The sequence below is a fragment of the Neovison vison genome, chromosome 6 (genome assembly GCF_020171115.1).
Source record: "Neovison vison isolate M4711 chromosome 6, ASM_NN_V1, whole genome shotgun sequence".
NCBI classification, from domain to species: domain Eukaryota; kingdom Metazoa; phylum Chordata; class Mammalia; order Carnivora; family Mustelidae; genus Neogale; species Neogale vison.
The window spans coordinates 131260192-131285537 of NC_058096.1; the positions used below are offsets into that span (position 1 = coordinate 131260192).

General features: G+C 42.0%; 1 protein-coding gene across 2 annotated transcripts in view; it reads right to left on the bottom strand.

Moving 5' to 3' along the window:
* The window catches only part of ACP3 (acid phosphatase 3), a 49350-nt gene extending 26581 nt beyond the window's left edge, over positions 1 to 22769 (bottom strand). For both annotated transcript variants that reach the window (XM_044252373.1, XM_044252374.1), the window contains exons 1-6: positions 22596 to 22769; positions 14993 to 15088; positions 11281 to 11367; positions 10272 to 10424; positions 5407 to 5505; positions 1194 to 1286 (exon numbers count right to left, since the gene is read on the bottom strand). In XM_044252373.1, coding sequence (XP_044108308.1) covers positions 1194 to 1286; positions 5407 to 5505; positions 10272 to 10424; positions 11281 to 11367; positions 14993 to 15088; positions 22596 to 22712 — 645 coding nt within the window. In that variant the 5' untranslated portion in view covers positions 22713 to 22769. The remainder of the gene's footprint in view (positions 1 to 1193; positions 1287 to 5406; positions 5506 to 10271; positions 10425 to 11280; positions 11368 to 14992; positions 15089 to 22595) is intronic.
* Positions 22770 to 25346: the final 2577 nt, after the last annotated feature.

The window sequence follows — 25346 nt, forward strand, 5'->3', positions numbered from 1 at the left end:
AGGTCTTTTTTTTTTTTTTAAGATTTATTTATTCATTTGGGGTGGGGAGGGGCAGAGGTAGAGGAAGAGAGAGAATCCTAAGCAGGCTCTACACCCAGGACAGAGCCAGACATGGAGCTCCATCTCATGACCCTGAGATCATGACCTGAGCCTAAACCAAGCATCAAATGCTTAACTGACTAGCCACTGAGGTGCCCCTGAAGAATCTTTTATAAGGCTAATAAACGTTCCTAGAAACAGATGCTAATGATCTAGTGAAACTATCAGGAAGGTCATGTGAAGGTCAATAAACTCTGTTGTGGAGGGGGCAAACTGTGTCATTGGTTACTGACACGGAACCATGAAGGTAGTTGCTGGTTCCCGGGACCTCAAGATGATCTCAAGATCACAGGTGGTTATCAGTCCTGTGGGTGGTCAGAATTTTGCCCCAGGATTCAGTAAACCCCGTGGGAAAAACAGGATTATGGAGTACTCCTTTAGGCCAGTAGATGGTGCTGAGTGAGTGAAAAATACCAAGTAGCCCTGAAAACCCCAAGGGTAACTGATGTAGTATTTCATATGCACGTACAGCAAGGAAGAGATTCCCAACAAACCAATTTCAATAGCCTGGCTTAAAGTTGTCTTGCTTATTTGTATATCCAGAAATCAGGTACTTTTTTTTTTCTCTGTCTTATAATAATGCTTTTTTCATTAAAATCCATGACGGGAGGGACGCCTGGGTGGCTCAGTAGGTTGGACGACTGCCTTCGGCTCAGGGCGTGATCCTGGAGTCCCGGGATCGAGTCCCACATCGGGCTCCCAGCTCCATGGGGAGTCTGCTTCGCTCTCTGACCTTCTCCTCGCTCATGCTCTCTCTCACTGTCTCTCTCTCTCAAATAAATAAATAAAATCTTAAAAAAAAAAAAAAATCCATGACGGGAGCCCAGCATTCCCGAGGGACTGAAAAATAAGTAAATGGCAAGACAAAAGAAAAGCAATTTTGCCCACAATTTTCTAAAAGGTGAAAACAAATAATGGAGAGAAAAAGTTAGAGTTTTCAATTTAATGTAAAGAAGTCTCGAATTATGTTTCAATGTCAAAGGAAGCATAATATATCTGCCAAAAAGGGTAAGAAAGTGTATTTATCTGTTTCAAAGTAGGCATAAGTAAAAAAATCAGATTGCAAGTTAATCTTTGATATTTTTTTCTTTTACCTCACAAAATAAAGGGTCGTAAACTTTAGTCCACATTCCAAAAAGGTCCTGGGTATGGTATCCTGTAAATGTTGGCAGGGTTTCTATAAAATCCTGAAACACACATGGACAGAGAAAACATTTCTGCATTAGAGTCAGTCAGTCTCCGCATTACTGCTATTTGGCTGTTGTGGAGGGTGCCCTGGCTTTGTAGGGTGTTTGGCTGTCTGCGTGGCCTCTTGCCAACAAGATGCTTACCATCAGCCGTAATCCCTCAGTTGTGACAACCGGAAGTGTCTCCAAATATTGCCAGGGTTCCCTGTGGGGCAAATCTGCCCCCCATTGAAATGTGCACCAGGAACATTAGCTGTGGTAATATGAACCCAAACAATTTCATAAATACTAATTGAGCATCTCATGATTACATCAAAAGTATGGGTGCATGCTGGCTTACTGCCGCCTGTTCCTGGGTTGTCCTGGAATCAGGCCAAGTGTACTCCCTCAAAATTTTGGGGGAAGTAGGTGAAGTAGAACTCACATAAAAATGACAAGTCAAGGTGAGAAGGGAAAACATTTCTCAAGCCGGAGCACCTCAGGAATATACCACAGAAACTGGACCCGCTATCTGGCTATAAATTTGAAATTTGGGTGGGATGTAAACATTTCTCTAGCTTCTGTATTATTCTTGGATTGTCATGGTCATGAGACCCACTACTCAGCTATCTGCCTGATGAATTTGGCAGCAATTTCTAGGAATCCTTGTGGGAGGTATTATTTGATGGATAAATTTGCTAAGAAAATATAATTTGCCAATATTAACCCAAACAGATATCCATGAAATAAATATATTAAAGATCTCCCCCACCCCAATCCCCAAGCCAAGCCAAATGAAACAAAAACTCCAGGGCCAGATGACTTTATAAAGAAATTCTACCAAGACTTTCAGGAGCAAATTATTCCAGTGCTATTTTAACTGTTATAGAATGTAAAGAAAGGAAAAAAAAAGAAAACTTCCAAAACATTTTTAAGAACTAAGTGCAACACTGACACTGACAAAAAGACTGGCCAGGGAAAAAACCTGTAGTCCAATGGTACTTTGAATTTGAATGCAAAAGCTCTGAGTAAAATATTGACAGATAATTTGATATCCGAAGAAAGGGGCTTGAGCCTAGACATGTAAAGATGGCTCATTAGAGCAAATCTAAGAATCTAATTCATCTTAGTAATTGATCCAAGGAGAAAAATAACTTGATAACACACACACACACACACACACACACACACGATTTATTTATTTATTTGAGAGAGAGGGAGACCGTTCATGGGCATGGTGGGGGGATGGTTCGGAGGGGGCAGAGGGAGAGGGAGAGAGAAGGACACTCCCTGCTGAGCATGGAGCCGTTTGTGGGGTTTGATCCCAGGACCTTCGATCATGACCTGAGCTGAAGTCAAGAGTCAGACACTTAACCAACTAAGCTGCCCAGGCACTCCTTGATTATATTTAAATAATGCTAAAAAGATTTTTCGAAAAGTTAAACACAAGTATTGGTCAAAACAATCAATAAAATAGGAAGGATGGTTAGTTCCTTAATTTGGTACAAATATCTCTATTTGGTCCTAAAGCCAGCATGCTTAATAGAAAAACACTTCTAAAATAAAAAATAAGATGAGAATGCTCACAGTCAATGCCCTTATGTCCTACTGTACTCTAAGTGCTGGCCAGTGCAATGACACAAAAGAAATCAGAGGTAGGGGGCACCTGGGTCGCTCAGTTGGTTAAGCATCTGCCTTTGGCTCAGGTCATGATCTCAGGATCCTGGGATGGAACCCCACATCAGGCTCTCTGCTCAGTGGGGAGCCTGCTTTTCCCTCTCCTTCTGCCACTCCCCCTACTTGTGCTCTTACTCTCTCCCTGTCAAAAAATAAAAATCTTTTTTAAAAAGAGAAGAAGAAATCAGGGGCACCTGGGTGGCTCAGTGGGCTAAAGCCTCTGCCTTTGGCTCAGGTTATGATCTCAGGGTCCTGGGATCGAGCCTCACATTAGGTTCTCTGCTCAGCAGGGAGCCTGCTTCCCTTCCTCTTTCTGTGCCTGCCTCTCTGCCTACTTGTGGTCTCTCTCTCTGTCAAATAAATAAATAAAATATTTAAAAAAAAAAGAAATCAGAGGAATATTGGAAAAGTAGAGGTAAGTCAAGGTTATTTGTAGATATTATAATTTTAGAACAAACTTAAAGATAAATGTAAAGACCTATGTGAAGAAAACCTTAAAAAATTCTTGAAGAACAAATAGGAAAATGTACCATGTTCTTAGAAAGGAAACTTCAATGTCATAGAGTTGCAAATTCTCCAAGTTAATTTATAAATTCAATATGATCCCAATAAAAACACTAGGAAGTAAAAAGAAAATGTTTTTGGAACTGAAACAGGCTGATTCTAAAATTCACAAAGAAAATAAAAACAGAGCCATGAAAACTCAGAGAAGTTGAGAATGAGGGGTACAAGCCTTTTAGATATTAAAGCAGGTATAAAGTCTTACTAAGTACAACAATGTAGTTTTGGCTAGTAAAATGAAAGAATATTTGAATAGAATAAAAATTCCAGCAACAGACCACATAAATGGGGGAATTGTAATATATTTAAAGGGAAGAGACTATTCAGCAGTGATTGGGCGATTAGTTAATATGGGTAAACTTAATCAGGATACAAATTTTGTACCTAACCCCAGTATAAATGGATCCACACAAAAATGAAGATATAGTGGAATTAGAAGAAAACATTACAGACTTCCTTTGAAACCTAGGAATGGGGAAAACTTCCCTAAATATGACTATAAATATACAAACCATGTATCAATACATCAGCACACTTAAGACTACTACATGGCGAAAATACTATAACCAATATCAACAGGCAGACAATAGAAACCATGCCATTTATGTCACAGGAAAAAAAAATCAAAATACATGGAGAAAGCTCCTAAAATATATAGAAAACAGAAAATCAAGAATCCAGAAGCTAAATGACCAAGGAATATGAAGACAACTGAAAATTTAAAAGACATTTAACTAGATAAAGATATCCTAAACTCACTCATCCTAAGAGAAAAAGACTACTGCACAATGCTTTATTATGGTGATGATACTGGGCTTCCTTGCCTTGTTGCTGATTTTAGAGGAAAGGCTTCTAGTGATACCATTTTTTACCTACAGATTGGCAAACATACCCGAAGTTGTCTATACATTGTTGGCAAGGCTGTAGAGGAACAGGCAATCCTATGCTTTGTTGACTGGGGCAGATATTAGTATAACTTCTTTGGAGGGCAATTTGATAATATTTCAAATTTCCCCAGAATTTCTACTTCTGGGATAGCATTCCACAGATATTCTTGTGAAATTATTCAGATGCACATGATACTCCTATAGACTGTAAATGATTAGAAACGACTCACTTGTTCGTCAGTATGAACTGGTTAAAAAAGTATGGTACATCCACAAATCCAAATGCAGTTATAATAAATGAGGAAACTCTTTATGTACAGATAGTGATATTTCTAAGGTATATTGTTAAATGAAAAAAATCCAAGGTGTCCATCTCCGTGAATATAGTATACTCCTTTTGTGTAGCAAAGGGGAAACTACCAGAATATATTCATATTTATTTGTATATGCATAAAGAAACTGCAAGACTATCTAAGAAAATGGTGCCACCAGTTACCTGTGGGGTCATTAAGAGACTTTCCACTGTATTCCTTTTTATATTTTTAAAATTTGTGAACCATGTAAATGTATTAGAGATTTAAAATTTTATTTTTAAATACACAAAGCATTATATCTACCTTTTGCATAGTCTTAAAAAGGGGTATTTTGCAAAGTAGAAACATAAAATAAAAAAGACTATCCTTTGTATGTGAAATCAATGCCCCAGCCCCTCAGCCTCATTAAGGCAGATCATTTTAGACTTGCATTTATTCTGACCCAGCCATGTACTTTCATCTAGTTCCTTCTGGCACATGGGGATAGGATCAGAAAGGGATTGGCTTCTTTACTGGCTTGTGGCCCTGCGTAGGGAAGAGGACCAGATAGTTATGACTGACACTCATTAAATGTTTTAACCCACTGCTATAAATGGCCATTGGCAGACACATTCCTCCCACACTTGTAAGAACCTGGGACTTCATCCTTTGTCTTGGCCCTCCTCACCTTCCTGTACCCCACAAAATGACACGTTTTCTAACCTTATAAGGATGCAGCCTCTCCTGGAATTCTGTTGATTTGAGAGTCTCCTCCTTAAGTTCTTTAAAACGCGGGCAGTCCCGGAAAGGCAGATATAGCAACTGAGGACAAAAGAAAGATCATGAATTCTTTATTAGTCGGAAGAACTTTGCTAAAGAAACTGCAGCCATATTTTAAGCCTCATTAGGTACAAAGTGACCTGAATAAAAGATTCAAATGTGTTTTGAGCTGAATGGAAATTCTAAAATTGAGGAAAAAGAGATAAATGATCTGAGGTCTTAAATAGTAGGATATACACCCAGAACCAAAAAGCTTTTTTTTTTTTTTTCTTTCATGAGCTTGCCTAAATAGGACTGCATTGTTGGTAAATACTCACACTTTCTGGTTTTCCATGTTGATATAACTATTATCTCACTTCCTGCTGGACCTCTTACATTTCTAGCACAAGATACACATGTGTGTGCAAGGGCATCCTGCAACACTGCCCCCCCCCCAAAGTACAGAGAAATGAATAAGAGGTTCTGGGAAGAATCTTAAGAGACTGATTAACCCCTCATTAACTTAAGTTCTGGTCAAAATAAAGGCATATGCTAAATACATAGAAAAATGTATTTTAAAACCCATTATGAGGACAAAGGGATGAGCTTAAGTTTGACAATCTTCTCTAGTCTTGACTATAATCTATAGGTTGGTGGCCCTCAGCTAATTTTGTTGCTCTGACTTTTCATTTGTGGCTGGCCCTGTATTTCCAGCCCTTAGTGGACACCACTACTCGGATGCTGCTCTTTTTCTTCAAGTTTAACACGTACAAAACTGAAGTCAACTTCATTTTTAACCATTTCGCCTTGGTAATCATCTTTGGCCAATGGTAAAATTTATCATCCTGATTCATAGACTAATCAGTTTTGCTTGTTTACCTTCAAAATACATCCAAAATAGACTTCTCTTCATCAAATTCATTGTTCCCTCCCAGTCCAAACCATCGTAACCTGTGATTTGACTGATGTCGGAGCCTTGTATTTGGTCAGTAGGCATCCATCTACTCTTTCCATTCTATAGTTCATTCTCCACGTCCACAGCTATGCTAATCCTTTTCGTTTTATTTTTTTTTATAAACACCAATCTTTCTAAGGCAATAATTAGATCATGCCATTCTGTAGTTTGTAACCTTCACTGGCTTTCATCTTACTTGGAATAAAATTCAAACTAAGTTAACTCTAGAGATCACTGTGCTGCTTTCCTGCTACTGTCCTCTTATTTTTCTCCAGCAACACCTGGGCCTCGTTGTGGTCCCTGAACCCACAGGCTTAGGGGACTGTTCCCTGCCTGAGACCTTGCCCCCAGATACTCCCACCAGGCTCTTCTAACTCAGCCCAGCCACGATCATGTCACCTTGCTTTACTTCCTTTGGGGAACTCATCGCCATTTCAGATTATTACTACTTTTTACTTTATCATCTATTTCTTATAAAATATCAACTCAAGGACAGCCAGGATCTTGTCTGTCTTGTCCATTGCTGTGTTGTCAATGCCTAGAACAGAGTCTGGCCTATTTGTAGCTGCTCAGAAAACCTTTTAAAAATAAGCTTCTTCCTGGGGCATCTGGGTGGCTCAGTCATCTAAGCGTTTGATTTCAGCTCAGGTTGTGATCCTGGTTGGGGTCCTGGGATCTTGGGGTCCCGAATCTGGCTCCCTGCTCAGCGGGGTGTCTGATTCTTCTCTCCCTCTGCCCCTCCCCCATGCTCCTGTGCTCACGCTCTCTTTCTTAAATAAAATCTCAATAAATAAATAAGTTGCTTCCTGATTCAGTGACATTTGCCTTACTTTGCTTTCCTTCCTCTCAGTATTTACCATCTAATTTCAGACCTCCATTTCCTCATTCCTCAATGGCTTCCACATTTATTCTGTGAGGCTCCAGTATCCTTTCCTTCCAAACTGTGGTCAGACAGATGCCTTGGAGCACTGCCCATCATGTGTGCACAGTAATGAAAAACAAATGTGCATGGGTTCTTTTTATGCCCGCTGCTTTGCAGCTCGATCTCCCTGCATGGTTTTCCGATTTTCCCACAGAAGGAATGGTACTGCGGAGGGAAAAGGCACAGGACTCTTCATTTAAAGGTCTAGGTTTTAGTGAATTACTCAACCTTCCTAAACTTTCATTTTCTCATCCCGAATATTGAAAGAGGTTGAAAATAAGTGGGATTAAACACCTAAATATCTGACCAGCATTCTGCAATTCACAAAAGCTCTTCCGTTTCTTAACCGGGTTTTCATGAATCGTCCTGAAGTATTCAGATTCTCCTGTCTGTGCCCAACAGAGTCAGACATTTTCATTCCTTCTAAATAAGAACTCTGGACACAGAAGGGCAAGCCCTCTGTATAGTCACTCACTGCCATGCTTTGGGGGCTTTCTTCTTCTCCTTTCCTTCCCCTCCGAGGTCTGGTTCAAGCTCTCACTCTCTCAGTGAAGATCCGAATGGTTGTCCTGTGTTAGCGCCATGGGGGCGTCGTTCTGTGAGTTCCTCTAGCAGGTGCAGCTTGTCCTTGCTTCACTGCCCACCACTTTGTATCGTGGTCTACACGTGTCAACCATGCAAATCTGTTTTCATCAAATGGATGACAAAGAGGGGAAAAACCTGGCCTCATATTTCTCTACAGCACTTAGTACAGCTCTGGGAATAACTGTGTGTTGACTGATGAATGTTTGTCCGGTTTCTTGGTTGATGTCAGAACGGTTTTACCTTAGTGAGGACACAGCTGGAAGCCCTGAGTGGATAATCTTGCTTCTCTCTTCCTCACTCTCCTTTTTCTCTTTTCCCTTTTTTTTCTCCCAAGATTTTATTGCTGAATTTGGTGCTGCTGTCTAGTGTCTGTCTATGCAGAAAAGGCCAAAGTGATTTTTTTTTTCCTTTTGGAAGAAAATATTCACAAACTCCTATAAATACAGATCATCATAATACTTCTCTCTTGATTCTGTGAAGGAAAGAGGTACAAATGAATAATCCTGCTTTTCAGGAAACATCAGAAAAAGTGGTTGGAGCAGATTTACCTAGAGTGAGGTTGACAGGGTTAGGCTGTTTTCTACAAAGCATTTGGGAAAGATTCTTATGTCATCAGATACAACAGTTAAGTCAAGTGTCTAGGAGTACTGGCAGGGCAAAGAGGATGGAAGCCTACCCCGGGGGCTCCTGGGCAACAGTCCGAGTGCAGAAGTCATGCTAAGCCTCCGCTACCGAGAGAGCACACGGTCATGCAGACAGTGGCTGCAGGGGAATCAGGATGGATTCCTTGTCCCTTCATATAATCTTTTTTTTTCTTCAATTTTTACATTTTATTATTTTTAAAGATTTTATTTATTTATTTGACAGAGAGAGAGATATCACAAGGAGAGGCAGGCAGAGAGAGAGGGAAGCAGGCTCCCTGCTGAGCAGAGAGCTCAATGCGGGGCTCCATCCTAGGACCCTGAGATCATGACCTGAGCTGAAGGCAGAGGCTTAATCCACTGAGCCACCCAGGCATCCCGTTTTTACTTTTTAGAAGGGGGAGAGACAGAGGGAGAAGGAGAGAGAGAAACTAAAGCAGGCTCCATGCCCAGCACAAAGCCCAAAGCAGGACTCAATCTCACAACCCTGAGATCATGATCCAAGCCAAAATCAGGTCAGACGCCCAACTGATGGAGTCACCCAGGTGCCCCTCCTACATATAGTCTTAAATTCCACATCTGGGAGATTAGAGTTATTTAATGCTATTTAAAACCAAAAGCAATTCCTCTGAAAATGTTAAAGAGCTTTTGGTGCATCCCACCCAGCACAAATAAATTTGAGAGTTTCCTTCAGATAGCCTCATTCAGGCAGCTTGGTTTATGGTACTGGTTCTCACACTTGGCTGTCCACTAGAATCATCTAGGGAGAATATTTTAAAAGTACTGATGTCTCTGTCCTACCCCCAGGGATCCTGATTTGTTATAGAGAGTTCCCCAGGTGCCAGGATTTAAACACTTTTTTTCAGGTACTGGAATGAGATAAGCCTAGCTCTTGTCCCAGTGGTGATGATTACCAGCTTTGTGGCCCTGGGCCTATTTTGTTTTTCTTTCTGAGCACATATTTCCCTGGCTATAAAAGGAGAACAGTAATAGTGTCCTTTCAAGGTTGTTTATGAAAGGTAACTATGATGACACATATCAAAGTGCTGGTCACTGACTATGCCCTCAAATTTTCTTTCCCCCTGCCTCAGAATGGGGGTTTTCATGTGGAGAAAAGTATTTTGTAGGTAGAGAAGTCTTAGAAGATTCTGGAGGCAGGAGAACCCTATGTGGCACACCAAAAACCCGGGAATTGAAGGTAGAACGAGGGGAACTATGTGTGTGTGTTTGTATGTATGTGTACATGTGAAGAAGGAGAGGGGCAAACTGCCATTTAAAAAAAAAAAGATTTATTTATTTTAGAGAGAGTGAGCACGTGGTGGGGAGGGGCAGAGGGACAGGGAGAGAGAAACTCAGGCACGCTTGGCGCTGAGTGTGGAACACAGAGCCCAATGTGGGGCTTAATCGCATGACCGGGAGATCATGACCAGAGCTGAAACCAAGAGTTGGCCACTTAATTGACTGCCCCACCCAGGCGCCCCCATATTGCCATTTGTTGAAGGAGTGGCAAAACAATAATGATGAAGGTCGAAACTGAAATTCTATTAATCTGTTCCTACTCTCTCTTGCCTGGGGCTTCCTATATCCTACTATGTCCTGTGCACCTTTACAGAAAAGGATTAAGATTGCACAGACTGAGCAGTGTCCAGACCTCCCAACCCACAAGTACCAGGCAACCTGCTTTCCTCCTCCTAGGCCAAACAGGTGGTTTTTCCAGAATACTCACTCGATCTTCAGAAAGAGAGACCGTGTGCACCGGGATGGGCTGCCAGGGTAGGCTGGGATTCCAGATACTGACACCCTCTGGAGGAAACAGGCCTGCAAGGTTTGTCATAGCACTCATCAAAGTCCGATCAATGTCCGTACTTTGAATATAAACCTAGAGTGGGAAAATCAAAGGAGATTCCAACTGATCAGAACTGTGCATTTTTCCCTGTGGAGCAAGGAGTACATCTGAGAGAGGCCAGGACCCTCACAGGAAAACATTAGCAAACATTGTGGTAGCATCATGATCATAATGTCTACTATGGAAGAGACAGTATTAGGAGAATACCTCCTGCTATGTCAATAATTGAATTGACAAAGAGACCAATTAAGTGGTAACTACCTGCCGAGCCAAAGTATTTGCCATAGGTGTCCATAAAATTTTGAACTTAAGTCATATTCATACATTTTTTAGGAACAAAGTATATTTTTTAAAATATTTTATTTATTTATTTGAGAGAGAGACAGTGAGAGAGCATGAGCGAGGAGAAGGTCAGAGGGAGAAGCAGACTCCCCATGGAGCTGGGAGCCTGATGTGGGACTCGATCCCAGGACTCCGAGACCATGACCTGAGCAGAAGGCAGCCGTCCAACCAACTGAGCCACCCAGGCGTCCCAAGGAACAAAGTATTTGTATAAAAAGTAGTACATTTGGGGCGCCTGGGTGGCTCAGTCAGTTAAATGACTGTCTTCAGCTCAGATCATGATCCCAGAGTCCTTGGATTGAGCCCCACATCAGGCTCCCTGCTTGGTGGGGAGTCTGCTTCTTCCTCTCCCTCGGCCCCTTCCCCCACTCATGCTCTCATTCTCTCATGAATAAACACAATCTTAAAAAAAAAGAAGAGTGCATTTTTAAATAAGATCTCTGACTTGTGTAAGTTCTTCGGAAACAGGAAAAGCACTTTTGCAAATGCAACATTATGTTAAATTCTTTCATGGTAATAGGTTCCCACGCCTGGCTCCCCAACTTGCCTGTTCAGGTTTGTAGGACTCATTCAAAAATTTTCTATATCTTTTCCTTATATATTGTCCAAGTTCATAATGCTGCTCCATGCCCAGCTATGGGAACAAATAAAAGCAAAAATCAGTAGAAGTAAATTCTGTGCATTTCATGTACGAGTCTCATCTTTCCTTATTCAATGTGTAGAGCAAACCATGGTGTAATTTAGTAATTCAACATATTTACATATTTTTAAATGAAATGAAATATAAACACATTTACATATTTTATGTAAATGAAATACAGACATATTTACATATTTTTAAATAAAAACAAGAAAAGAGAGTTGTGCTCTTCAGCCATGACTACTTGAGAAAATTCACGTAACCTTCGTTAGCACTACACATAGAGCCTTGCACAGGTAATAGCTGGTGACTGATCTAAGTAAATGGTTCATCTCTGGTGTGGTAGAACATCACTGGCTCATCTTTGTTGTTAGAACATTCAAGAGAGCAGGTTAACCAGTTGGTTAACCAGTGGAGTTTTTGTGGAAGAAATTCAACCACCTGATAAGAAGCCGGGCTTGATGAATCTGAAGATCGCTTTCAACCTCTGGGTGTAATGATTTATTATCTGCACAGTTTATTTATGCCTGGTTCATGAAAAACTAGAGCCTGTTACTCCAAGTGTGGTCTGGGGATCAGCAGGATTAGCATCACTTGGGAATATGTTAGAAACCAGATTCTTAGGCCCCATCTTGATCTACTGAGGGGGTGGAGCGCAGGAACGCCTTTTTTTTAACAAGCTTCCTAAGATTCTGGTGGCCAGTAATCATTAAGAAATGCTGACTTAGTTCAGTGATCCTCAAGCATTACTGTGCATCAGCAGCAAAATTATCTAGTGATGCTTGTTGAAATGCAGATGCCTGAGCATTGTCCTCAGAGATTTCCTGCTTGTTAGATCTCAGGGTGGCCCTGGAATCTGCATTTTAATAAGCACCCCAAGTGATTCAGATCCATGCAGTAGAGTGCCATGCTTTGAGAAACACTGCCTTCAAGTCTGTCTTTAATCCCGAGTTTTATTAGAGCTTCAGGAGTTAGAAAGCCTGTGGTCCTTATAGCCTCTGCTTGGTCCCACTCGTGCCTTTGCTTGTGGTCCTAGCTGCCATGATCATCACTGACCCCTAGGATGGGGAAGGAGATGGGAAAAGAGTAATGCGTGCTTTGAGTTTTGCTAGTTTCCTAGATGACACGGGTAGGTAAAGAAGCAGGTACTTTGGGCCTAATTTGTTGTACTAACTGACAGCTGCATTTTGACCAGAGTCATTTTCTATAGAGCAGTGGTTTTCAAATGTCAGCGTGCACAGAATCACCTGGAGGAGTCACTGAAACAAGGTTCCAAGAACTGAAGCCCCGAGTTTCTGGTTCAGTGGGGAGGGCCAGACAATCTACATTTTTGACATGTTTCCAAGTAATGGTGATGTTGCTCGTCCAGGGACCACACTTTGAGAACCACTGACCTGGAAGGCCATCACCTTGTCATGATGTAGATTGCAAGTACCTGGCCAAGGGCAGGAATTTGAGCTCTAGAACTTTGTGACTTCAAGAGAGACCATGTACCAGCATCACTGGCTTCACCTTGGGTATGTTAGAAATAAAGACTCTTAAGTCCATGTCAGACATGCTAAATTAAAATCTGCATTTTTCCCCCTAAGTTTTATTGCGATAGAATTGACATATATCACTGTATAAGTTTAAGATATACAGTATACAATTTGGTTTACATATATTGGGAAATGATCACTGTTATAAATTTAGTTAGCATCTGTCATTTCATAGAGATACAATAAAAAGAGAAAGCAAAGAAACTTTTTCCTTGTGATGAGAACTCTTGGGATTTACCCTCTTAACAACTTTCACATGTGTTAATAGAGCTGTTTTATCCATAGTTGTTACACTGTACATTAAATCCCTACTACTTATTTACCTTTTGACCACCTTTTCCCCTGTTTTCTCCCCCCCAAAACCCCTGCCTCTGGTTAACCACAAATCTGATTCCTTTTTCAATGAGTTTGGTTCTTAAAATTTTTTTAGATTCCACATATAAACGAGATCATATAGTATTTGTCTTTGTCTGGCTTTTATTATCTAGCATAATGTCCTCAAGTTTTACCCATGTTGTCATAGACAGCAGGATTTTATCATTTTAATGGCTAAATAATGTTCCATTATAATATCTATCTATCTATACCACAACTTCTTTATTCATCCATTTGTTGATGGGCATTTAGGTTGTTTCTATATCCCGGCTACTGTAAATAACGCTGCAATGAACACAGGGGTGCATATATCTTTTTGAATTAGTGTTTTCATTTCCTTTGACTATTAGAACCTGCATTTTAACAAGATCCCCAAATGATACATTCATTCTAGGAAGCTTGAGAAACACTGCTTTAGGAAATGTGATGGCTAGTCAAGAGACTTCCAGAAGGAGAATCCAGATCTCACAGCCTGAAAGAATCTTATAGTCTTACTAGAAAAGCTGAACAAGGGAAGAGGAGTCTTCCCACAGCCACAGGTATTAAGAAGTAGCCCTGAATTTTTATTACCATGCCCTTACCATCCCTTTAAGGAGCTGAAAGCTGGGGAGGAGTAAGGTATGGTGGGAGGAGCTGTGATCGGGGAGCCCAAAATTGCTGACCTCAAACAGCCTCTGTGGGGTTTCTCCTTTATGAAACATTGTGGTTGAATTAGGGAAGTGGTTCTCAGACTTGGCTGCACATTAGAGTCAACTGATCAGCTGAGGGATTCTAAAAATCCCAATGTCCAGGCTATACCCTAGATGAATGAAGTAAGAACCTCTGTCTGGGAGGCAGACAGACATCGACATTTTTTTAAAGCTCTCCAAATAATTTCAGTATTTAGCCAAGACTGAGACCCATTGGTTTAAATGCTTAGTTAGAAGTTTAGGGATATTCTATTCTAAACAGTCTATGACATTTTCTTAATGTATTTAAACAGTGCTTTGATCAGGGCAGAAGCAACACATGGGGCCTCCGGCTCCGAACAGAAGAGCCACCCTCTGTTCCAAGAGAAGGGAGTGGTGCTCTGGAGCAGGGACTACAGTTCCTTTGTCCCCCCACCCCCACTTCACCTTCTCCTTTAGTATTCTTTAGGAAGTAGGGCTCCCTGTGTTTAAGACCGCTTATAAGAAGGCCCAATCCCAGTATATCTAGCTGATAAAAAAATCAAATTTGGCATCAGCACTTCCAAAGGAATCCTGTCTTCCCAAACCTGCTGATTCAGTTTATCAATTACAAGATTATTTTCTGCTTCCTTGGAGGGAGGCTGAGCAACTCAGGGGCTGGCTTCCAAGGATCTCTTGGCTCTCCTCAGCATCTTTAAGCTCATGTGTTCATCTGTTGCCATGCACAGCTTTTATGCTTTAATAAAGCCAAACAGGGAAAAAAAAAAAAAGATCAAAACGGGCAATTTTATATAATTTTCCTACAGTTACTAGTCACTAGGGGTGACTTGGTCATGATCAGAAATTATCAAAGTTAACCATTACTGCCTCACCTTTCATGATCAAAACACACTTTAGACTTTTTAGTTCCTAGGTAATTATGCAAAATATTCTCCCAGATCTGAGTAACTTAAGTGGTTATTTGGTTTCAATGTATTACAAACTCCACAGTTTCCCTTAAGACTCATCAGCAACCTTTTAGCTGAAAATCCAACGAACCTGAGTGAGTTGGCCAAATCCTTGGGGCCATGAGGATTCCTTAATGGGGTCATTAGGGAAGGTTTCAATGGGACTTCGGTCTCCATGCCTAAATACCTGAAAAGAGATCAAGACAGTAACGTTACAAATTTCACTTAGGTGTTTTAGCTCAGCTCATCCTCATAGATTTTCTTCTAAACCACTGGTTCTCAACATTGGGATGTGGCCAGGGCATCAGGATTTTACACTTGATCTTAGTTAAAAGGCCGAGAAGTGATTCGGAGCATCAGGATTTTTAAGACCTCCTCATTTAAGGGGTGCCTGGGTGGCTCAGTGGGTTAAGTGTCTGCCTTCAACTCAGGTCATGATCTCAGGGTTGTTGGATCAAGTCCTGCATCTGGTTCCCTGCTCAGTGGGGGAAGTCTGCTTCTCCCTGTCCTCCCTGCTGGCTCTCTCTCTCTCTCAAATAAATAAGTAAATAAATCTTAAAAAAAAAAAAAGGCCTCCCAGGTAAATCTCAGGTTAAGAACCACTGTTTGCATCTCACTAACACTTTCCCATGTTTCAGGTAATGTAAGTGAGGAGACAGTCAATGATTAGGAAGCAGACGAGCCATACACGGAGACTGGTTTGTATATTGGGGCGAGGAGGAACACAAAGTTTAGCATGATCACTTTATTTTTTACTTTCTAAAAGATTTTATTTATTTATTTGACAGAGAGAGAAATCACAAGTAGGCAGAGAGGCAAGAGAGAGGGAAAGCAGTCTCCCTACGGAGGAGAGAGCCCGATTCGGGCTCTGAGATCATGACCTGAGCCCAAAGGCAAAGGCTTAACCCACTGAGCCACCCAGGTGCTCTGCAAGATCACTTTATTGCAGACAGGCTCTGATGAGAAGTATTCTTTCTTAATTACGGTGTAAAAAATTTTACATATGATAAAACCAGTCGCTTTTAAATGTCACATACAATTTGTGACCATCTTGAGCCAATGATTTATTAATTTTTAGGAGATTACACATAAAGGACTTATGGAAAGGGAGATTAGAAAAGCTAATTTTTAATACCTTAGGATTTGTATGCATGTCATGCTATTTTGATTGCACATTTTCCTCTTTGGAGAGAGTAGTCAGGACTTTCAAAATGTTGGTATTTTCTGAGTCCAATACGCTTTCTGAATAAAATACCAAACTAAATACAAAGCTGTTTTATCAGCAAAAGATAAGACATGAAAAATATTCCAGAAGTCCAAGATGAAGTCTATACTGATGCCAGCAAACATTTTTAATACAGAGGAGGGCCACAGGATACCTTGCATTATCTGAGATTTCCTGTGCTTGTCATTTACACTACCTGGCTAAGATGCTCCAGGAGACACAGAGTAAGGAAGAGTTGTCAATTTTAGCCATCTTTCAAATGGGATTCCAGGAAGGAATTCCAGGGAGGCTTGTAGGACCTGGGTTGTGTCTCTGGTGTCTAAAGAAAACTTACCTTTTGGTCCCCTAAACTGGTGAGAAATAAAAATTGCAGCAGAACAGGCCATTGTAAACAAAGACCATGGTGTAGTGATCTATCATCTATCTATCTATCTATCTATCTTTCTTTCTTTCTTTAATTTTTTAAAAAAGATTTTATTTGATAGAGAGAGAAAGTGAGAAGGGAACACAAGCAGGGGGAGCAGGAGAGGGAGAAGCAGGTTCCCCGCTGAGCAGGGAGCCTGATGTGGGGCTTGATTCCAGGACCCTGGGATCATGACCTGAGCTGAAGGCAGATGCTTAATGACTGAGCCACCCAGGAGCCCTCATTAGTTCTCTTTCTATAATCTAAACATATTTTGGACTTTTTAGATCCCAGGTAATTGTGCAAAATACTTCCTTAGATCTGAGTAACTAAAATTGTTATGTGGTTTCAGTTGATTATAAATCCTACAACGTTTAGTTTCCAGGGCATCTCAACCTCAGCACTGTTGACATTTTGGGCTGGATAATTCCTTGTGAGGGACTATCCTATTCTCTGTAGAATGTTTAGCGGCGTGTCTGGCCTTTGCACACTAGAGTGCAGTAGCAGTCCCTAATTGTGACTATCAAAAAGTTCTCCAGACATTGCCAAATGTGCTGTAGGGGGCAAAATCATCTCTGGTTGGGAATGTCTAAGTTGGCCAAAGGGAAGTTAGATGAGAGACATTGTAGTAAAATAATTTACAATGCTTCTTACCAGCCTTTAACCACAACAGCTCAAGGTTTTTGTTTTGTTTTTAAGATTTTATTTATTTATTTATTTGAGAGAGAGAGAGTGTGCGAGCACAAGTAGGGTGAAGGGCAGAGGGAGAAGGAGACTTGATTCCAGGACCCCAGGGTCATGAACTGAGCTGAAGGCAGACACTCAACCAACTGAGCCACTTAGGCGTCCCTCAAGGTTTTTTGAATGCTTGATATGTCCTAGAAACTGTGCTAAGTGCTTCTCATAATTTAATCCATTCATCAGTTCTACAAAGCATTTATGAATATTATCTTCATTTCACAAACAACGAAATCAGTCTTAGTTAAGTGACCTTCCCAAGGTCACACAGCATGTAAATGACACAGTAGAGATCCAAGCATAGACGGTGTGCCTGCAATGCCAGCATTCTTAACCCGTGTTAAGAGGCTCATTTCTCAGGGCGCCTGGGTGGCTCAGTGGGTTAAAGCCTCTGCCTTCAGCTCAGGTTGTGATCCCAGGGTCCTGAGATGGAGCTCCGCATCGGGCTCTCTGCTCAGCAGGGAGCCTGCTTCCTCCTTCTCTCTCTCTCTGCCTGCCTCTCAGCCTACTTGTGATCTCTGCCTGTCAAATAAATAAATAAAATCTTTAAAAAAAAAAAAAGAGGCTCATTTCTCTGCTAAAACACACCCTCGCATCCCTTCAGTGGGCTATCCAGGATCTGGGGCTTCGTTATGAACTTTTCCTCTAAGATCAGAAGCTCTCTGTGTTGCAGGGGAGGGGGTGGTGTTGCACTACAGGAAAACTCTGATGTAAGCAACAATCCCAAATACTACTTAAAAAATAGAACTGAGATTATGCATCTAAATGACAGTGTAGCCTAGGGAGAAAAATAAGCATGGTGCCCTTAGAGGAGGGTTATTTAAACAGCAGAGCCCTGGAACATAATCACAGGCTTGAACAAGCTTTCTTACTCTGTCCTTACAGGTCAGGAATAATTGTACCTCCCTATACTGCAGTAAGGTTTAAGGATTTTTGAGATAGTGGCTCAAACAAGCTGTGAGCTCTTCAAAAGGGGTGTCCCCCAGAGACAATTAATAAACCATCCCGCTCCGCATCCCCAGACGCTGGAAATCAGTATGTGTGTGTGTGTGTGTCAGTGTGCATGTGTCGGTGTGCATATCAGTGAGCGCCCTCGAGTACACACATGCCATTCTTGAGCTCCTGGAGTTTCAGCTGGAGCCTTTAGACTGTGCCTCAGTGCTTTTAAGCCTGTGGTAAGGCAAACTTCTTAACAGCTGCTCTGCCAAATTTGTAACTGCTGTTCTCAGTCCAGCAATCATACTGTATGAAATCCTTCAGAAACCTAAACATATAGGGTCAGCCCCAGGACTATTCTGCAGCCCCAGCGGTAACTGCAATAGGAAGACATCCAGGATAACAACCCCTTATGTCCGTGTAACCCTCCAGGGTTTTGTACAGTCTTTTCCCTGCTCTCTCTTTCAATTCTCAGAACTCCTGCAAGGCCAGGCTGGCCCTATTGCTGTCCTGAACCAAAAAGGAAACTTAGGTTCAAAGAGACGGAACGAACCATCCAGATCCCTTGGTTTTCATGAATGCTACCCACTGTTTTCTCCCCCACATCACGTTCACTTTATCTTTTTAGATCACAGGTGACTTTTTAAAAAAACAGAACCATGGTCTGTTTCTCCCAAGAATGATCCTTCTCTATCCAGTCTGCTGAGTGGGTTTGCCTTATTACATCATCCTGCCTGATCTGGCCCTGCCGACCTTGATGTATCTTACACTTTTGTTAAACATGCTTAGCCACAGAGCCCCTGCTGTTGCATCCAATACATTGTTCCAGCCTCAGGGCGGTGAAGTTCCATCGGCCTGGAATGTCCTCCTCCTACTTCTAATCCTGGTGGTCATTGAATCCAGGTCCCTTCTGAAAAAGGCAACCAAGAGAGGTCTCTTTTGACCTCCCATGCTCACCATACTTATTACTCTTTCTCTAAAAAGTTAAAAATAATGATTCTCTAAGGGTTTTCTATGGGACGCTCTGGGAAAAGAGGAGGTGGATTCTGTGGTCAAATTTTAGGAAATATAGTTTCCTACTAGCTCCTTTCTTTTACAGCCACAGCACATATTAAAATATTATTATTATTATTTTTAAAGATTTTATTTGTTTATTTGAGATAAAGCAAGAGAGGGAGAGAAAGAGAGCATGAGCAGAAGGACAGAGGGAGAGGGAGAAGCAGACTCCCCACTGAGCAGGAAGCCAGATACCGGGACCCTGGCTGGGATCCTGACCTGAGCCAAAGGCAGATGTTTAACCGACTGAGCCACTCAGGTGCCCAGAGATGTTAGACTATTAAAGACTGAGGAGTCCTGCCCTTTAGAGACCTGAAATACAATGTGACTCTTGTTTTGTTCCCCAAAACTGATTTGACTACTGAAACCCATTTTTTCTTCCAAGCAACTCCTGTTAACAACTCGTCAAACTAGCATTCCATGGGACACACGTTGATAAACCTGTTTTAAAAGATTGTGTGATAACTCTGTTCATGAGACAGAACAAGAGCCAAGGACACTTTCCTGCTCTTTCTGCCAAGGACGGCGTCTCAGAAGTGGGAAAGATTTATTTTCCCTGGATCGCGGAGGAACAGCGAGGAGACTACCTACTGATTATGAGCTGTCTGCGCACCTAACCTCCAGGGGGAGCTCTCAGCTCCATGTGCTGGCTCCATTTCAGCAGGAATGGACTCCGTGTAGGGATCAGGGTCAGAGCCTCCGTCACACAGCCTGGATTCACATCCTGACAAACCACGGCTACCACGTAACTATGGACAAGTTGCTTAGCCTCTTTGCGTCTCAATATCTTTATCTATAAAATAGAGATAGTAAAGTTTCTGTAAAATTTTAAAGAGCAGTTGCCAGATGGAGCAAACCAAACTGCAGGATGCCCAAATATTGCACGAAACATAGTTTATGCTATAAAATTATTTGCTGTTTATCTGAAATTCAAACTTAACTGGGTATCCTGTGTTTTCCTAGGAACCCTACTTCACGGGGTTGTTGGAAGGATAATGGGACATTTTCCATATCGTACTCTCAGAACAGTGCCCGGCATAGAATAACATCGAGTGATGATTGGTTATTGTTAAAAATGTTACCACTTTAATTAGAGGCACCTTTCTTTTATTCTGGTTCTAATAATTTTCTAAGGATTTGCCTGGGTATATAATTTAACCATTTTTGGTCAAATATTCTCCATAATCAATAAAAAAAAAGTAGTATCTCATCGCGGAAGTCCTTAGACATTCTTTGGTAAGGGCCAAGAAGTTGTATCAAGTTGCTTTTCATCTACCATTAATGGAAGAAAGCCTTGCTGGGCAAAATCATTAACATTAGCCTTGTGTGATAAATGTTAATCTTTATAGCTCCAAAAGAGCTATCTTTGTAAGGTTTTCTTGTCGTTTCTTTCTTTCTTTCTTTCTTTTTTTTTTTTTAAGATTTTATTTATTCAGGGACACCTGGGTGGCTCAGTTGGTTAAGTGGCTGCCTTCGGCTCAGGTCATGATCCCAGCGTCCTGGAATCAAGTTCCGCATCGGGCTCCTTGCTCAGCAGGGAGTCTGCTTCTCCCTCTGCCTCTGCCTGCCACTCTGTCTGCCTGTGCTCACTCTCTGACAAATGAATAAATAAAATCTTTTTTAAAAATTTTATTTATTCATTTGTCAGAGAAAGAGAACACAAGCAAGGGAGCAGCAGGCAAAGGGAGAAGCAGACGCCCCATTGAGCAGGGAGTCTAAAGTGGGATTCCATCCCCAGGACCCTGAGATCATGACCTGAGGTGATAGCAGATGCTTGCTTAACTGAGCCACCCAGGTGTGTCTGTCAGGTTTTTCTTAGGGTAGAATTAAGTTGTAGTTCCTGAACACCTGTTAACTGAGAGTGAAGAGGGAGAAAGGAAGCCCTCGACCGTTTGGTAGTCAAGGGGAGTGAGCCTGTGCTGGATGGAGTAAAACAGATACAGAATTGACCACATGTGGTTAACTCCAAGTTCACTATAATACCTCACAGACGATTACCTCTCAGCCAACTTGCCACGGGCCTACAGTGTTGAGAGTGCAGTTTCTGCTGTGTCCCCCACACTTGCTTAATGTATGTGTTGGCAAGAAACCCATGAATATAAGTAAAAGTCCCACTTGCGTGGATTTCTTTACAGAAGGTACATGGTATGACACACGGTTCTTATTTCAGCACAGAAGTCTGACAGCTGGTAAATCACTTGTAAATAAATTGATGATATGTTTCTCTGATTCTCTCTCGTTTGTTGACTCATGACCTAGTAAAGATTTATTGCACTAATAATCATAATTTGCATAATCATATGGTTATGAAATTTGTTCTGTGGAAGGGAAAGAAAGGAGTTCTGAAAACACTCAGCTGAGAAAACAAGAATTTTATGTTTGATTTTTTTAGGTAAAGGATGACCTCCCTGAAAATTATAGAAATAAATTTTGAGTATTCTCACAGGAAGAAAATTTACTTATTTACCGGCATATTTTCCATCTATCAAATAAAAAAGGCGAGGAAGAGAGAGATTGAGAGAGCAGGTGTGAAAGACAAAGAAAGAGGCAGGGCGGGAGGGGGTGGAGACAGTGAGTGCAACAGGTGAAGAGAAGTAGAGATACAGAGAAAATCACAAACAAGGAAACCCAGGGACACACAGGGATTAACCCCAGGACTCCCAGGCAAGTGATAAATCCCCTTCACTTTGCAAACCCCCTTCCTACCTACTTTTAAGAAAACGTCCACAGTGTATTTTCTTTCCTTCCCATCACACATCAGCCACCCCTCTTTCCCCACAACTTGTCACACATACGGAGGTGGAGAAAAACATTATTTTAATGACCAATCAAATCTACAGATCAGGAAGTCCTCCCTGAAATTTCTCGAATTTAGTTTCACTTTTATGCTTCAAAGACGGTTGGCAGATAGAGTTTCCAATTTCCTGATAAAGAAAAGGGGAAGGGGCTCCTTCATGCAGAAGATGGCTGTTCTTTGGTTTGCAAGCAAATAATCATCACCCTGAGGGAAGCCTGGTTAGCTCCTGGGGCTAACGTGGCCAGCTGGGGCTTCCCGCACAGCATCTATGGCTGTCAGGAGGAACCACACACTCAGGGCAGCTGTGAAATACGTGAATAAATAAATAACAGCGGCAAAGGCACAAACAGCCAAAGCAAACTCTTTTTGTCAGGACACGTTAAGTATTCGTTAGGAGGAGCTTGCGAAACTTGATTATGCACTTTCTGAGTTAGGACTCTGGGAGACCACAGTAGGGGGTAAAGTGAAACCTTACACCTGGGTATCAGCCCCAGCTGGTCACAGTTTTAAGGGAAAAGCAAGGAGAAAAGTCTACTCACCAAAGTCACAAACTTGAGCTCCTTGGCGACCACACCTCGGTCTACCCAGGAGAGCAGAAGCCAGAAGCTAAGGCCAAGGCTTGCTGCCCTGGCCACAGGGAGCAGGGCAGCCCTCATACTGGGGAGTGCTTTCTCGGGCTGGAGTTCCGAGGTGCTGTTTCCAGAGCAAAAGTCATTAGAGGGCAAGCTATTTAACAAAGGGGTTGGAAGGGAAGGAGTCCCTGGGCGGAGCCAGACGCAGAAATAGTAAGATCACCAGGTAGTTTGGGGCGGGGTTTGGCAAGTGTCGGGTTGGGTAATTTGAGGACTGGGAGTGAGAGATCCCAGTCTTCTGGACTGAAGGTAGGGTGCTGAGACCCAGAGAGGGGAAAGCTGTTGCTCAAGGTCAGGGAGCATGTTAGGACACTTTTTTCCCCCTAAAGTTTACCATTCCCTTTTCTTTAGATAAGGTGTGATACAATGTTTCTTTGTGGCTGTCACTTGGGAAAGGGATCTGCCTCGACTTTAGAAACCTTAGGCCTGTTATTCCTAACTGGGAATTTGGAAATTCAGAAATATAGGCACAGAAATATGGACGGGACTGCGAGTACTGGCGTATTTTAGGTCTATTCCCCAGGCCGAACTTGGCTCCCTTTTGTAAAACTCTCATGTAGCCTAGAGAGGTGTTTTTGTTATTTTATTACTTGTTTTAAAATTTTCGAAAGGTGTTTTTGAATTGAAGAAAAGTAAGAGAAATCTTATTGTGAAAACTTTTAGTGACACCTTCAGATATTTGGGGTTTATCTATGGTGTCTCAAAATTAGGATTAGAAGTACCTTTCCTAACCTGACACAATTGAAAAACGATGACAGCAACAACAAACTGACCTATAACTCTATGCTGTCAGTCACCGTCTTGGGTCCTGAGCCCTGCATTCTGCATTCTGGGTGAGTCACAGCCTTGCCTCTCCAGCCCTGATCTCATCAGGGACGCTACAAAAGAGGATAATCTGGACTGAGGGAATTTAGCTTTCCATTTTCCCCCTCAACCCATCAGCCCCATTGTAGGCTGAACCTACCCCCTCAGCAGAGGGAGATCAATGGTTGGTCTCACAAGGTGGTCTGTGGTACATTGTACCTGTGGCAAGAGGGTTCTGTGGTGAAGGGATCACAGAATGCCCTAGAGTGTGGTGTGTGGGGAAGTGGGTGCTTCTTTTGGTATGGAAGAGCGTGTGGTAGTGTTAGACATTTCAGGGGGTTTGGGATCCTGTGTTTGCTATCACATTCTTCACCTGCCAGTCCCCATTGTCGTTTTCAGTGGGTGACATTTTGAGGAGATGCATTCAGGGATAAGGGGATGGAGGTTGAGAGCTGGTCCAGGGCAGATTTGAAATTGCTACGCTGATGGTCCCTGCTGTATGCACCCGGCAACCTGACCAAGGAAGATCCAGCTCCCGTTTACCTTTCACTTGGCTTTGACTCACATGCCTTAAATTGTACCAGATACATCATCCTGTTCAATGTTTTTTCAAGGATCAGGTTGTTGTCCTTGTTGTCCTGTCTTCTTCCTTATCTACCTCTGGCTTGATGTCTGGCTATAGGCTTAGTGCTTCCTGGTAATGTCTCTGGTTCTCTAACCCACCTATGCCTTGTTGTGTTGGGTTGGATAAAACCCTCTTCTGATCCAGATCCTACTCTCTCTGCATCACCTCCTCTGGGATCTTGTAGCCCTCCAAGTAGCAACAATAGTAGCAGCAGCGGCGGCAAACAATTCTTAGAGAGAGAAACCAAAAAACGATAATTACATTGAATACATCTCAACCTACACTGGTTCAGTTTGGAATAAGTGGATAGTTTATACTTCTATTCTCTACCGTAGTCATCACCCTAACTTCTACTTTGATTATTAAATTATAAGGGGAGGATAAGAAGATAGAAGAGGATAAGAAGAAGAAGATTATAGATATAGATCTGAATACTCAGATTAAATTCACTTAAGAATCTTCTTTGGTCTCTTGAACCTTGAATTCATAAGGCCTTTGTGAAGGCTTAAAGAGTCATCTGGAATACATATGCGGATATGGTAGCTTTAAAGGTGAGACTTCAGGGTGCCTGGGTGGCTCAGTCAGTTAAGCCTCTGCTTTCAGCTCAGGTCATGATCCCAGGGTCCTGGGGTTGAGTCCCCCTTGCTCAGTGGAGAGTCCCCTTCTCCTTCTTCTGCTCCCCCTGCTTGTGCTCTCTCTCAAAAATAAATAAATAAAATCTTAAAAAAAAAAAAAGAAAAAAAGGTGAGACTTAAAAAAAAATTGGGTGTCCCAAGAAAGGGTGCCAGTAATTTTTATGTCAATGATTAGCAGAACTTACTGTCTGAATCACTTTTGTTTCTTCATATAGCTCTATGTAACTAACACAACACAATATTAGGAAGTCCCGTAAGTGGAGCAGGTTGGGTTCATTGGAAAGCCAGCTCCCAGATGAAGATTTGCATGCAGGAAATTTATTTAGGAATGTTCTCAGGAACAACAACAGAAGGGGTAAGAAAAATAAGCAGGCTTGGGCCGAGGGAGAAGACCTCAGCTGACCCTGCTAGGAGTGCCGAAGCTGGGATAGCCTTTGAAGTTGTCCTGACCTGGGGAGAGGGAGCTGGGCATTTTTTTTTTTTACTCCTGCCTCAGCCAGTCATTGGATGCAGGCTGCTCCCAGCAGGGAGTGTGGCGGTGGGTAAGGTGGCTTTCTTCCACCAGGACAGTTCTGAAAGGAATTGACAGCTGAG